Source organism: Enhydra lutris, unplaced genomic scaffold, assembly GCF_002288905.1.
Source record: "Enhydra lutris kenyoni isolate GAN:26980312 unplaced genomic scaffold, ASM228890v2 scaffoldscaffold22, whole genome shotgun sequence".
In the NCBI taxonomy this organism is placed as follows: Eukaryota; Metazoa; Chordata; class Mammalia; order Carnivora; family Mustelidae; genus Enhydra; species Enhydra lutris.
This window is the reverse complement of record NW_019154106.1, coordinates 16272895-16285456: the sequence shown is the minus strand read 5'-3', so window position 1 is coordinate 16285456 and position 12562 is coordinate 16272895. Positions and strand designations below refer to the sequence as shown.

At 44.5% G+C, this 12562-nt stretch overlaps 1 protein-coding gene across 1 annotated transcript; it reads left to right on the top strand.

The window, feature by feature from the left end:
* Positions 1-5556: 5556 nt before the first annotated feature.
* LOC111149395 (protein tyrosine phosphatase, mitochondrial 1) lies at positions 5557-11790 on the top strand. The gene is made up of 4 exons (XM_022506421.1): positions 5557-6276; positions 6390-6470; positions 9285-9476; positions 10786-11790. Exons 1-4 carry the CDS (start codon positions 5887-5889, stop codon positions 10942-10944), a joined length of 822 nt encoding a protein of 273 aa, XP_022362129.1. The 5' UTR covers positions 5557-5886; the 3' UTR covers positions 10945-11790.
* Positions 11791-12562: the final 772 nt, after the last annotated feature.

Here is a 12562-nt window from a genome sequence, read left to right as displayed (position 1 = left end):
TTAAGCATCTGCCTTTGGCTCAGTCATGATCCCAGGGTCCTGGGATTGAGCCCCACATTGGGCTCCCTGCTCAGCAGGAAGCCTGCTTCTCCCTCTCTCACTCCCCTTGCTTGTGTTCCCTCTCTCGCTGTGTCTCTCTCTATCAAATGAATAAATAAACTCTTAAAAAAATAAATCACTTACATATATATATACATATATGTGTATATATATATAATATTTGTAAAATGCTGTTTCTATTTTTTTATTTTTTTTTAAAGATTTTATTTATTTATTTGACAGACAGAGATCACAAGTAGGCAGAGAGGCAGGCAGAGAGAGAGGGGGAAGCAGGCTACCTGCGGAGCAGAGAGCCCGATGCGGGGCTCCATCCCAGGACCCTGGGACCATGACCTGAGCCAAAGGCAGAGGCTTTAACCCACTGAGCCACCCAGGCACCCCTGTAAAATGCTGTTTTTAAAGTAAATATTCTATAACTAGTTTATAACTTTGAGAAATGAAAAAATGATAGTACAATTATTACACATGGGTCTATCAAAATCTTTTAGAAAGCTATATAGGGGCACCTGGCTGGCTCAGTCGGTGGAGCATGTGACTCTTGATCTCAGGGTTGTGAGTTCAAGCCCCGTGCTGGGTGTAGAGATTACATAGAAATAAAATCCTTAAAAAAGAAAAAATATATAAGCTGCCACAGAAAGATGTTAAAAACACAGTTAAGTACTAAAACGCAAGTTACAAAATTCCCATTTTTGTTTTAAAGAAATATATATTCAAATCTTCCATGTTAATAACTGAGGGAAGAGGGTTAGTTTTTTTGTAGGCGGTAAATATGGGAAGATGTGGGCCTGGGAAGGACTATTGAGAGATACGAATTTCTGACGGGATTTGAGTCCCTGGATTGTTGCTATTTGCCCTTTCCGAGGTTTGTATATGAGTCAGTAGATCATCCATGTTGCCCAAGCTAGTTAAGATTTGGGCATCTAGGGGTGCTTGGCTGGCTCAGTCAGAGGAGCATGCAACTCTTGAACTCGGGGTTGTGAGTTTGAGACCCCGTTTGGCAGAGACATTACTTCAACAGATAAACTGACGTTGCCTATCCATTCATCCACTGACAGACACCTGGGTTAGGTGCTGCCCAACTCATTTTTTTTTTTAGTTATTTATTTAAATCATCTCTATAACCGACAGGGGGGAGTGTGTGTGTGTGTGTGTGTGTGTGTGTGTGTGTGTGTGTGTGTGTACACACACAGGGGACTATTATTCAGCCTTAAAACAGAAGCAAATTATGGGGCACCTGGGTGGCTCAGTAGGTTAAGCCGCTGCCTTCAGCTCAGGTCATGATCCCAGCGTCCTGGGATGGAGCCCCGCATCAGGCTCTCGCTTCGCAGGGAGCCTGCTTCCCCTCTCTCTCTGCCTGCCTCTTTGCCTACTTGTGATCTCTGTCAAATACATAAATAAAATCTTAAAAAAAAAAAAAAGGAAGCAAATTCTGACACCTGGCACAACACAGATGAACTTTGAGGATATTATCTTAAGTGAAATAATCCAGTCACAAAAGGACAAATGGTATGTGATTTCACTTATATGCGGTATCTAGAGTAGTTAAGATTACAATAACAGAAAGTAGAATGGTGGCAGCTAACGAACATGAAAAGATATCAACATCACTCATCATCAGGGAAATGCAAATCAAAACCAGAGTGAGATATCACCTCACCCCTGTCAAAATGGCTAAAATAAAAAACATAAGAAACAGCGAGTGTTGGCAAGAAAAAGGAACCCTCATGCACTGTTGCATGCCAGTTGGTGCCGTCTCTTTGGAAAACAGCATGGAAGTTCCTCAAAAACAGCATGGAAGTTCCTCAAAAACATAAAAATAAGGGTCACCACACGATCCAGTAATTCCACTACTGGGTATTCACCCAAAGTAAATGAAAACACTAATTTGAAAAGATACGTGCACCCCTATGTTTATTGCAGCATTATTTACAATATCCAAGATATGGAAGCAACTCAAGTGTCCATCCATAGATAAATGGACAAAGAAGATGAGGCATATATATTGGGATATTATCTGGCCATAAAAGAGAATGAGATCTTACCAGCTACCACAGCATGGATGGACCTAGAGGATGTGCTAAGTGAAATAAGTCAGAGAAAGACAAATACTATGATTTCACTCAGATGTGGAATTTAAGAAACAAAATAAATGAACAAAGGAAAAACAGGCAAACCCCCCCCCCCCCGCCAGACTCTTAAATAAAAAGAACACACTGGTGGTTGCCAGAGGAAAGGTGGGTGGAGAGAAGTGAGGATAGAGGGGATTAAGAGTGATGATGAGAGGTGCCTGGCTGGCTCAGTCAGTAGAGCATGAGACTCTTCATGTCAGGGTTGTGAGCTCCAGCCCCATATCAACTCTAGAGATTACTTAAGAATAAAATTTTTTAAAAAATATTTGTTGGGGCGCCTGGGTGGCTCAGTGGGTTAATCCTCTGCCTTCGGCTCAGGTCATGATCCCAGGGTCCTGGGATGGAGCCCCGCATCAGGCTCTCTGCTTCGCAGGGAGCCTGCTTCCTCCTCTCTCTCTGCCTACTTGTGATTTCTGTCAAATAAATAACATCTTAAAAAAATATTTGTTGAATCATAAAAAAGAGTTGTTTCTTTTAAAGATTTTTATTTATTTGTCAAAGACAGAGAGAACAAAAACAGGGGGAGCAGCAGGCAGAGGGAGAAGCAGTCTCTCCACCGAGCAGGGAGTCCAATTCGGGGCTTGGTCCCAGGACCCTGGGATCATGATCTGAGCCAAAGGCAGACACTTAAGTGACTGTGCCACCCAGGCACCCCCAAAAGAGTTAACCATTATATTGTACATCTGTAACTAATACAACACTATATGTATATTATAATTCAGTAAAGAAAGAAAGAAAAAGAGATTAAAAATGAGATTAAAAAATGTTAAAAAAAAAAAAAAAAGAGAGAGAGAGAGAGGGAGAGAGAGGGACAAAGGGGAAAAAAGCAGTGGTTACCAGAGGCTGGAGGAAGGGTGGTATGGGGAATTTTTTTTTTTTTTTAATTAATTTACTTTTTTAAAAAGATTTTGTTTATTTGGCAGGAGAGACACAGCGAGAGAGGGAACACAAGCAGGCGATTGGGAGAGGGAGATACAGGCTTCCCACTGAGCAGGAAGACTGATGCAGGGCTGGATCCCAGGACCCTGAGATCATGACCTGAGCCGAAGGCAGACGCTTAATGACTGAGGCAACCAGGCACCCCAAATTAATTTACTATTTTAAAAAAGGATTTTATTTATTTATTTCAGAGAGAATGGGAGAGAGAGAGCACAAGTGGGGGGTGGGAGAAGGAGGAAAGGGAGAGCTCCCTGCTGAGTAGGGAGCCCTACCCAGGGCTCCATCCCAGGACCTCTGGATCATGACCCAAACTGAAGGCAGATGCTTAACTGACCCAGGGACCCTTAGTAACCCAGATTAATCAGGACTCTGCCACGTAGAACTCATTCCTGCTGAGATGATTCCAGCTGCCCTCATCACTACTCCAGCCCCCAAGAGGAGAAAAAGAGTGTGAAGGAGACTTGTGGAGGAGTTACGGACTGGGCCTGTTGGTCTTGATGCTGGCACACACATCACTTCGTCTCACATTCCATCGGAGGCGACTGAGTCCTGTATCCCCTCTTACTGCAAGGGACACTGAGCATATGACAGCTCAGATATTGTAAGAGAAGTGGATAAAGAATTTTGGTGGACAGTCTCTAAAAAGAAAAAACCAAAATCCCTGGGGGAACATACATCTAACTGAAACAATTATCTCCAGTACTGGAAACCCTCACTTTTTATATATCATTTTGAAGTGTTTGCATTTTTTTATAAACATGTTATTATAATGAGAAACTACAAAGCAAAACCAGGGTAGAGGGAGTGACAATAAAATATCTGCATAAAAGCTGAAATTAAAAAAAAATACAAAAAACACACTAAACTCCTTGTTTATTTTTTAATTTTTTAAAAATATTTTATCTATTGGGGCGCCTAGGTGGCTCAGTCGTTAAGTGTCTGCCTTCAACTCAGGTCATGATGCCAGGGTCCTGGGATAGAGCCCTGTAGCAGGCTCCCTGCTCAGTAGGAAGCCTGCTTCTCCCTCTACCACTCCTCCTGCTCGTAGTTGTCTCTCTTGCTGTGTCTCTCTGTCAAATAAATAAAATCTAAAAAAAAAAAAAAAAAAAGGTTTTATTTATTTTTAAGAGAAAGAGACAGAGCATGAGGGAGGAGGCAGAATGAGAGGGAGAAGCAGACTCCCCGCTGAGCAGGGAGCCTGATGTGGTCCTGATCCCAGGACCCTCAGATAGGACCAGAGCCAAAGGCAGATGCTCAACCGACTGAGCCACTCAAGCACCCCAACTCCTTGGTTTTTTATTTCTTTGTTTAGATTATTTATTTATTCACAAGAGAGGCAGAGGGAGAGGGAGTGGGACAGGGAGAAGCAGGCTCCCCACTGAGCAGGGAGACCAACACGGGTCCCAATTTTAGGACTCTGGGATCATGACCTGAGCAGAAGGCAGACGCTTAACTGACAGAGCCACCCAGGAGTCCGCAATTCCTTGTTTTAAAAAACAAAAAACCAAAAAAGCTACTGAACTCCTTGTTAAAAAAAAAAAAAAAAAAAAAAAAAGGCTGAAACCACTTAACAGTTAAAAAAAAAAAAGACAACCCAACAAAAATTTCCATCACAGAAGAATGGGTAATGAATGATGGTATAGGACGACTGGGTAAGTTATATCTCAACAAAGCTGTTAAAAAAGTTTTCTAGTGGTATACATAGGAAATTAGAGGAAAAAACAAATGCATCTGAGGTGGTAAGATTATGGATAATTAAATTCTACTTTACTGTATTTTCCAATTGCTATGAGTACATATGACTTTTTTCTTGTTTTCTTAAGTAAACTCTAACCCCATGTGGAGCTTGAACTCACAACCCAGAGATCAAGAGTTGCATGCTCCACCCACTAGGCCAGCTGGGCACCACAGAAGTATGTATTACTTCTACAAGAAGAAAAGAAACCTTTTTAAAATAGCACCAGAGGGGCTTTGCCTTCCACTAGGGTCATAATCCCAGGGTCCTGGGATCCAGCCCCTTGTCGGGCTCTCTGCTCAGCAGGGAGCCTGCTTCCTCCTTTCTCTTTCTGCCTGCCTCTCTGCCTACTTGTGATCTCTGTCTGTCAAATAAATAAAATCTTTAAAATAAAATAAAATAGCACCAGAACTATTTTACACTTAAACGTAAATAAGCGGCATCACAACCATTCCTCTTACCTCTCTGTAGGGTGTGGTTTTTACATTTAAGCTTATCACAATACTTCAATTTATTTTCATAATTGTTAGATATTATATTTATGTATTTTTTCTTCATACACACACACATATACTGGGGTTTGGGCAGGAGGAGGGAGCAAGGAGTTCTGGCGGATGGGAGGGTGGGAGGAGGGCCGTATCAGCCCAGGTGCCCCTCCAACCCTCTCCGCCGAGCCCCCACCCCCGCCCGGGCTAAAAGCTTAAAGCCCCTTCTTCAACTCGCCCCTTCAGTGCTGCCCCGACCGCAGAGTCTCTTCCTGGGCTGCTCTTTCTTCTGGTGGGGTCACACCCTCACCTGGGGTCGCAGCCCCCTCCCTCTGGCCAGGGCCCGCTCTTCCTCGGCCCGGGGCCGGTTCCCCTGCGGGGTCAGAACGCCCCCTCACCTGGGTCCCAGTCCCCTCCCTCGGGAGGGAGGCCGCAGGCCACGGGCAGGGGTCCCTGTTTCACACGTGGTAGAGTCGCAGGCCTCGCGCCGAGAAATCCCTGGTCCCTCCCACAGGCCGGAGGCCCCTCCTCCAGAGCCATGGAGGCCGGCGGGCGGGGGGCCGGCTCTCCCGCCGAGCGCAAGGAGGCCGGTCCCGGAGTCTCGGCGCCCGAGAGGCCCACGCCGACCGTGTCGCCTTCGCGGGAGGCGGTAGACGACTCGCCGCCCCCGTCGTCCTCAGGGCTCCCCTCGCGGCCGCTGACCTCGAGCCTAGGCGTGGGCAGGTCGCGGCTGCGCCAGGCCGGCTGGGGCGGGATGGCGGCCGGCGCGCTCCTGGAAGCCGGCCTGGCCCGGGTGCTCTTCTACCCGACGCTGTTGTACACCGTGTTCCGTGGGAAAGTGCCGGGCCGGGCGCACCGCGAGTGGTACCACCGCATTGACCCCACGGTGCTGCTGGGGGCGCTGCCCCTGCGGAGCATGACGCGCCGGGTGAGCCGCGGCGGGGGAGCCGGGCCGGGAGGCCGGGCCGCGGCGGGACTGGGAGCCGGCAAGCGCCGCTCGCTCCTCAGCGGCCCTGTCTGAGCCCCTCTTTGCCTCGGCAGCTGGTACAGGACGAGAACGTGCGCGGGGTCATCACCATGAACGAGGAGTATGAGACGCGGTTCCTGTGTAACTCCTCAAAGGTGAGGGGCTGGGAGCGCGCCAGGGGCCAAGGGCAGGGGCGCCCGCCAGCCCCGCCCGCCACCCTGGCTGGGCCTGGGGGAGCGGGGTGGGCGAAGTTGGTGGAGAGCGAGCTGCAGGTGACCGTGCCCCAGAGACACGTGCCCCCAGGCTTTTTCCGCCTCTTCAGGAGGAAGGTCCGCCCTCTAAACTTAAATGGCTTCGCTGGAAGTAGAAACTAATTATTAAAGAGAAACCGATGTGAAAGGCATTTAAAAGTAGCATTGACAAAGTCTGCCTACTCCGTTGTGCACAAATATATTCTTAATTTCCGTTAACTCGAGTCAGTAACCAAATCGAAAGGCAATTTTTCTGTGGCTTGATTTCATTCATTCAACATTTACTGAGCACAACATCAAGCATTGCCTTAGGCATTCAAGATGAAGACCCTATAAACTCTAAGAAGAAAAGCCACCCCCCCAGTCCCCAAGAGTAATTTATCATAAAACCACCTCCTGAAAAATTGCATAGGCTTCATTTGGCATTAATTTGAGGGAATTTTTATTCATATGTTAACCATAAAGTGGAACTCCAAAGTATTGTCATAACAGAGTTCAGACCTAAAACATAATTTTCATTAAGTTTCAATGCCTGTTTGTGGAACTCTCCACAATGGTTATTAGACTTCGCACTATCTTTATATAAAGACGTTGCCCTGCGACGCCTGGGTGGCTCACTCGGTTAAGCATGGGACTCTTGATTTTGGCTCAGGTCATGGTCTTAGAGTCTTAAAATCAGCCCCACCTCTGGCTCCTTTTTGGGTGTGAAGCCTGCTTAAGATTGTCTCTCTCCCTCCCCTCCCCACATCAAATAAATAAACAACGGTGTTGCCCTATCTTTATCATGTTGACATCTATTAGCACTACACAATCATCTTTCTTGTTTACTGATACAAACTGATGAAGATGCTATTATTTCAACCCATAGGGGTTTTTTTTTTTTTGTAACCTTAGAAATGGACTCATATTTAAAATATATTCATTAATGGGATGAATGGGTGGCTCAGTGGGTTAAACCTCTGCCTTTCAGCTCAGGTCATAATCTCAGGGTCCTGGGATCCAGCCCCGCACGGGGCTCTCTGCTCAGCAGGGAGCCTGCTTCCCCCTCTCTCTGCCTGCCTCTCTGCCTACTTGTGATCTCTCTGTCAACTAAATAAATAAATAAAATCTAAAAAAAAAAAGTTTAAAATATATTCATTAGTGATAACATACATTTTTAAGAAATGGGTAACAGTTCCTTGGACTGCCCAGAGTACTTTGCTACAAGGCCTCAGGAATTATTAGCCAAAATGTTAAATGTTCCTTTGTGTGATCAGTCCTGTGGTGTAAGAGTCACAAAAAATCTTTGGGTCTGAGACATTGACACCTGTTCAATGCAGCTATATTACCCAACTAGCCTAGAGAAAGCTCCATGGCAGTGGTTCTCACATTTTAATAAGCATAAATATTATCGAGCAGTCTTGTTAAAATAGCAGATTTCTAGGTACAACCCCCTAGAAATTCTGACTTAGGAACTTTAGGGTGGGGTCCAGGAATCGAGTATTTAGCAAACTCCCTAGGTATTTCTGGCATAATTGACGCAAAGCCCCATGCTGCAAACCTGCTGTTTTTTGTTAATTTCATGAGCAGTATAAAATATTGACCTTCACTCAGTCATAAAGTCTTTGGTTTCAACTAAACAGCTTAACAGATTAGCTGGAGCCTATTTGGAGTCTTTTTTTTTCCCCCCCTAAGATTTTACTTTTTAAGTAATCTAAGCTCAAGGTGGGACTTGAACTTAGAACCAGATCAAAAGTTGCAAGGTCAGACAGGTACCACCTTATCTGGAGTCTTAAGGAAGAAAAATTGCTTGATACGCCAGAGGCCTTATTTCATCTATTGCTTATTCTTTTTTTCTGAAGTGATAATGTACTAACAAAGGTAGGTGTGTTGTTTGAATTTTAAAATGGTAATTCTACTTTCCAGCATGTACTCTCTCAAAAAAATGTGGCAAAGAAGAGACTTACAGAGAAATAAAAAGCTCTTGCAAAATATAGTAGTCCAACCCTGCAGTTCGGTCACTGCACCCGTGCCAAGATTATGCAAAAACAGTTATACAACTTTTGTAGATGAATTTTATACAGCTAATATTATGCAGCTAAAGATTCAAATACCCAAAGGTACTTTAAGAACATTTAAAATTTTTTTTTAATTTTTTTTTTTAAAGATTTTATTTATTTATTTGATAGAGACAGCGAGAGAGGGAACACAAGCAGGGAGAGTGGCCAGGGAGAAGCAGGCTTCCCGCTGAGCAGGGATCCCGATGTGGGGCTCGATCCCAGGATCCTGGGATCGTGACCTGAGCCGAAGGCAGATGCTTAACGACTGAGCCACCCAGGCGCCCCAAGAACATTTTAAATCTTGAACATAATTCTAACTCAGTAGCATAGCTGTTGTTTGATGAAAGACCAACCATGCAGGTCAGCCTTTTTTTTTTTTAAGATTTTATTTATTTGACACAGAGAGAGAGTACAGGCAGGGGGAGTGGTAGGGAGAGGGAGAAGCAGGCTCCCACATAGCAGGAAGCCCAATGTGGGACTCAATCCCAGGACTCTGGGATCATGACCTGAGCCAAAGGCAGATGCTTAACCAACTGAGCCACTTAGGTGCCCCAGGTATATTCACATTGTAGTAAACCCTAAGCTTCCTTGTTGTTTTGTTGTCTCTTGGTAGCCTATATTCATACCACTCATGTTGGGCTTTTTTCATTCTCTTTTATGCTGGCGGACCTGGTTCCAGGAATGGAGGAACGTAGGAGTCGAGCAGCTGCGGCTTAGCACAGTAGACATGACTGGAGTTCCAACCTTGGCTAACCTCCAGAAAGGAGTCCAGTTTGCTCTCAAGTACCAGGCGCTGGGCCAGTCTGTCTATGTGCATTGTAAGGCTGGGCGCTCCAGAAGTGCCACTATGGTGGCAGCATATCTGATTCAGGTAGGAAAGGTCTTTCTGGACTGGTCTATTTACAGCATATTTCTAGAACTTCAGTAACATGGTCTACTAGAAGGCCTTGGTGGCAGGAGCCATGTCCCCAGTTTCAGACTGTTGGGACGTGGAAAGCACCTGAAGCTTGCAGATAGGCTGATCTCTGGCTTTGCCACCTAACAGCTGCGTGACCTTAGGCAAAAGTGGCTTCCCCTCTCCGATCCTCAAACTAAATGTGTCATGAAGCTTGAATGAGAAAGTATGTCAAGCATTGACCTACCTACAACAGGTACTGAAAAATGAAGTTGCAAAGGATGTTAACACCAGAAAAAGGCTAAAATAAAAGCACTTCTTATAAATAGCATGTCAGAAGATCTAGTACTATAGATAATAGTGCTAGTCACTTACAGCTCTGTAGGGCTCAAGATTTCTTAAAGTATTTCAGAATAAAGTTCCAGATATTAGTTTCTAGAAACAGAGGATCCAATGAACTTTTGTCTATTACTTTACGAACAGCAGTTGTGAGGCTTTTAAGAATATTTATAAGCAAATACTCTGTAGTCCCTTACTCCCTGTTACACAACTCCCAACTTGACTCATTTTTGTTACCTGTCTGGCCCCTGTAGAGCATTTTACTAAGTTATGTGGATAGTTTAAGGAAAAAGGAAATGTAGAGATAACAGCCTGGCTTTGAGTTACTGTGGACTGGAAAGTATGTGATTTAACAGTATTAAAGCTTTGATCATTAGGACTCCATTTACTGGAAATGGGTGCTCAGGAGGATAGTTTGGATTTAGTGAGAATTGACCCAGCTGGGCTTGAAATCTGTAGTTTCTCGGTTTTATTGAGTTCTAAACCTGACGACACAGAAGTAACCCTCCTACTTAAAGCTAAAGAGTGCTGTTTTCCTAGCCGAGGTGGCAAGTTGGGTAAAAACATCTACCATATACTCTCTCCAGGAAACTCACAACCAACAGCCCAGCTCCCAGAGGACATCTAATAGGCCCATGCAGGCTTGAATTAGGATCTCAGCTTTGCATGTTCAACCTTGTTTTTCCAGGGTTTGGCAGAGCAAGAATTAGGTAGAAAGACTGACTTGTTCCCTCAGCCTATTGCGAAGTATTGTAGGATTGGTTGACTGAGGGGGTTATAGTACCCACCCCCATTTATAACATTTGGGACATGTTTTTTAAATCCCCCTCAAAATGAAGTTTTTAAAATAATGAAATTCTGAGAGTCCATTAGCACCTGTTATTAGGTCAAGGACACCTTAACACCTGCTCCTTTCTTTCTCTGATTTCCCAATCCTGTACTTCAGGTGTACAACTGGAGTCCAGAGGAGGCTGTAAGAGCCATCACCAAGATCCGGTCACACATCCACATCAGATCTGGCCAGATGGAAGTTCTCAAAGAGTTCCACAAGGAGATTACTGCAGGGGCAGCAAAGGATAAGACTGGTCATACATCACAGACGTGAAATACACAGATTAGAAAGAACTCAAGACAACCCTGCTTGCTACAGAATCAAATAATTTTAACAGGACCAAGGGGACTTAAGCCCAGACTTGACGTAGCAGAAGTGTGCTAATTAATGGATAATTTTGCTCCCTTTGTCTTGTTTCACTTTCCTGACGTAACACTGTTGTGTGTCTAGAGAGATTTAGTGTGGCTTCAATTCACTGGTTATGGGGATATGGGACGAGGGTCCTTGTTTTCTTAAATAGGGTCAAAGAAATCTATTGTGTATCTAACACTCTGGCTAATGATATTTAGCACGACTCAGAAACATTTAACACTGGGAAAAGAGGAGAAATACTCAGCTCAGTTGTCAGACCCCGATTCACTGGCCTCATGGGCTCTCTTCCCCTTTTGGAGCAGTGATCCTGTATGTAGAAAAGGAAGTACAGGATCCAATCCTGTACCTGTGGCGGGTATATAATCTGTTTACCTTAGGAAGTCACTCCTTCAGAATTCAAAACACACACACATATCCCTTCCAAAACTTTTATTTGTATGAAGAGTTCCTAGCTCTTGGCTTACCTTAGGGCTTTTAAAAGAGTAAAGACCTTATATACTTAAATTTGAAAAAAGTTTCTGCTATTAATCAGAAATAATACTATTTCTTTCTGGCTTACTCCTTGGAGTAAATAAAAAATAAAACCAAAGTGTTAGGCGCCTGGGTGGCTCAGTCGGTTGAGCATCTGTCTTCGGCTCAAGTCATGATCCCAGGTCCTGGGATCAAGTCCTACACTGGGCTCCCTGCTTGGTGGGGAGTCTGCATTTCCCTCTGCCCCTCCCCTACTCGTTCTCTCTCTCTCTCTCTAATAAATAAAAAGAAATCTTGAAAACAAAAACAAGAGCAAAAAAACCAAAGTATTCACTGGGTATTTATCCCAAAGATACCAATGTGGTGATTTGAAGGGGCACCTGCACCCCAATGTTTATAGCATTAATGTCCACAATAGCCAAACTATGGAAAGAGCCCAGATGTCCATCGACAAATGAATGGATAAAGATAATATGGTATATATATATAAACACACACACACACATATACATACAGTGGAATATTACATAGCCATGAAAAAACCTGAAATCTTGCCATTTGCAAAGACATGGATGGAATTAGAGGGTATTCTGCTAAGTGAAATAAGTCAATCAGAGAAAGACAATTATATGACCTCACTGATAGGCAGAATTTAAGAAACAAAGCAGAGGATCATAGGGGAAGAGAGGAAAAAAATGAAACAAGATGACAGAGAGGGAGACAAACCATAAAAGACTCTTAATCTTAGGAAATAAGCAGGGTTGCTGGAGGGGAGGGAGTGGGGGAATGGGGTGACTGGGTGATGGACACTGGGGAGGGTATGTGTTGTGGTGAGAACTGGGTATTGTATAAGACTGATGAATCAACAGACCTGTACCCCTGAAACAATACAGTCTAAGGAAAAAAAATAAATAGCATGTATATTGAGGAAAAAGAAAAACTCCAGGGGCGCCTGGGTGGCTCAGTCGTTAAGTGTCTGCCTTCAGCTCGGGTCATGATCTCCAGGTCCTGGGATCAGGCCCCACATCCAGCTCCCTGCTCAGCGGGA

Bases quoted from the DNA above. Each gene is read 5' to 3' on its own strand.
- LOC111149395 (XM_022506421.1), top strand. From the start codon at position 5,887: ATGGAGGCCGGCGGGCGGGGGGCCGGCTCTCCCGCCGAGCGCAAGGAG. The intron at 6,471-9,284 runs GTGAGGGGCTGG...ACCTGGTTCCAG, and splicing joins TCCTGTGTAACTCCTCAAAG to GAATGGAGGAACGTAGGAGT. The intron at 9,477-10,785 runs GTAGGAAAGGTC...CCTGTACTTCAG, and splicing joins TGGCAGCATATCTGATTCAG to GTGTACAACTGGAGTCCAGA.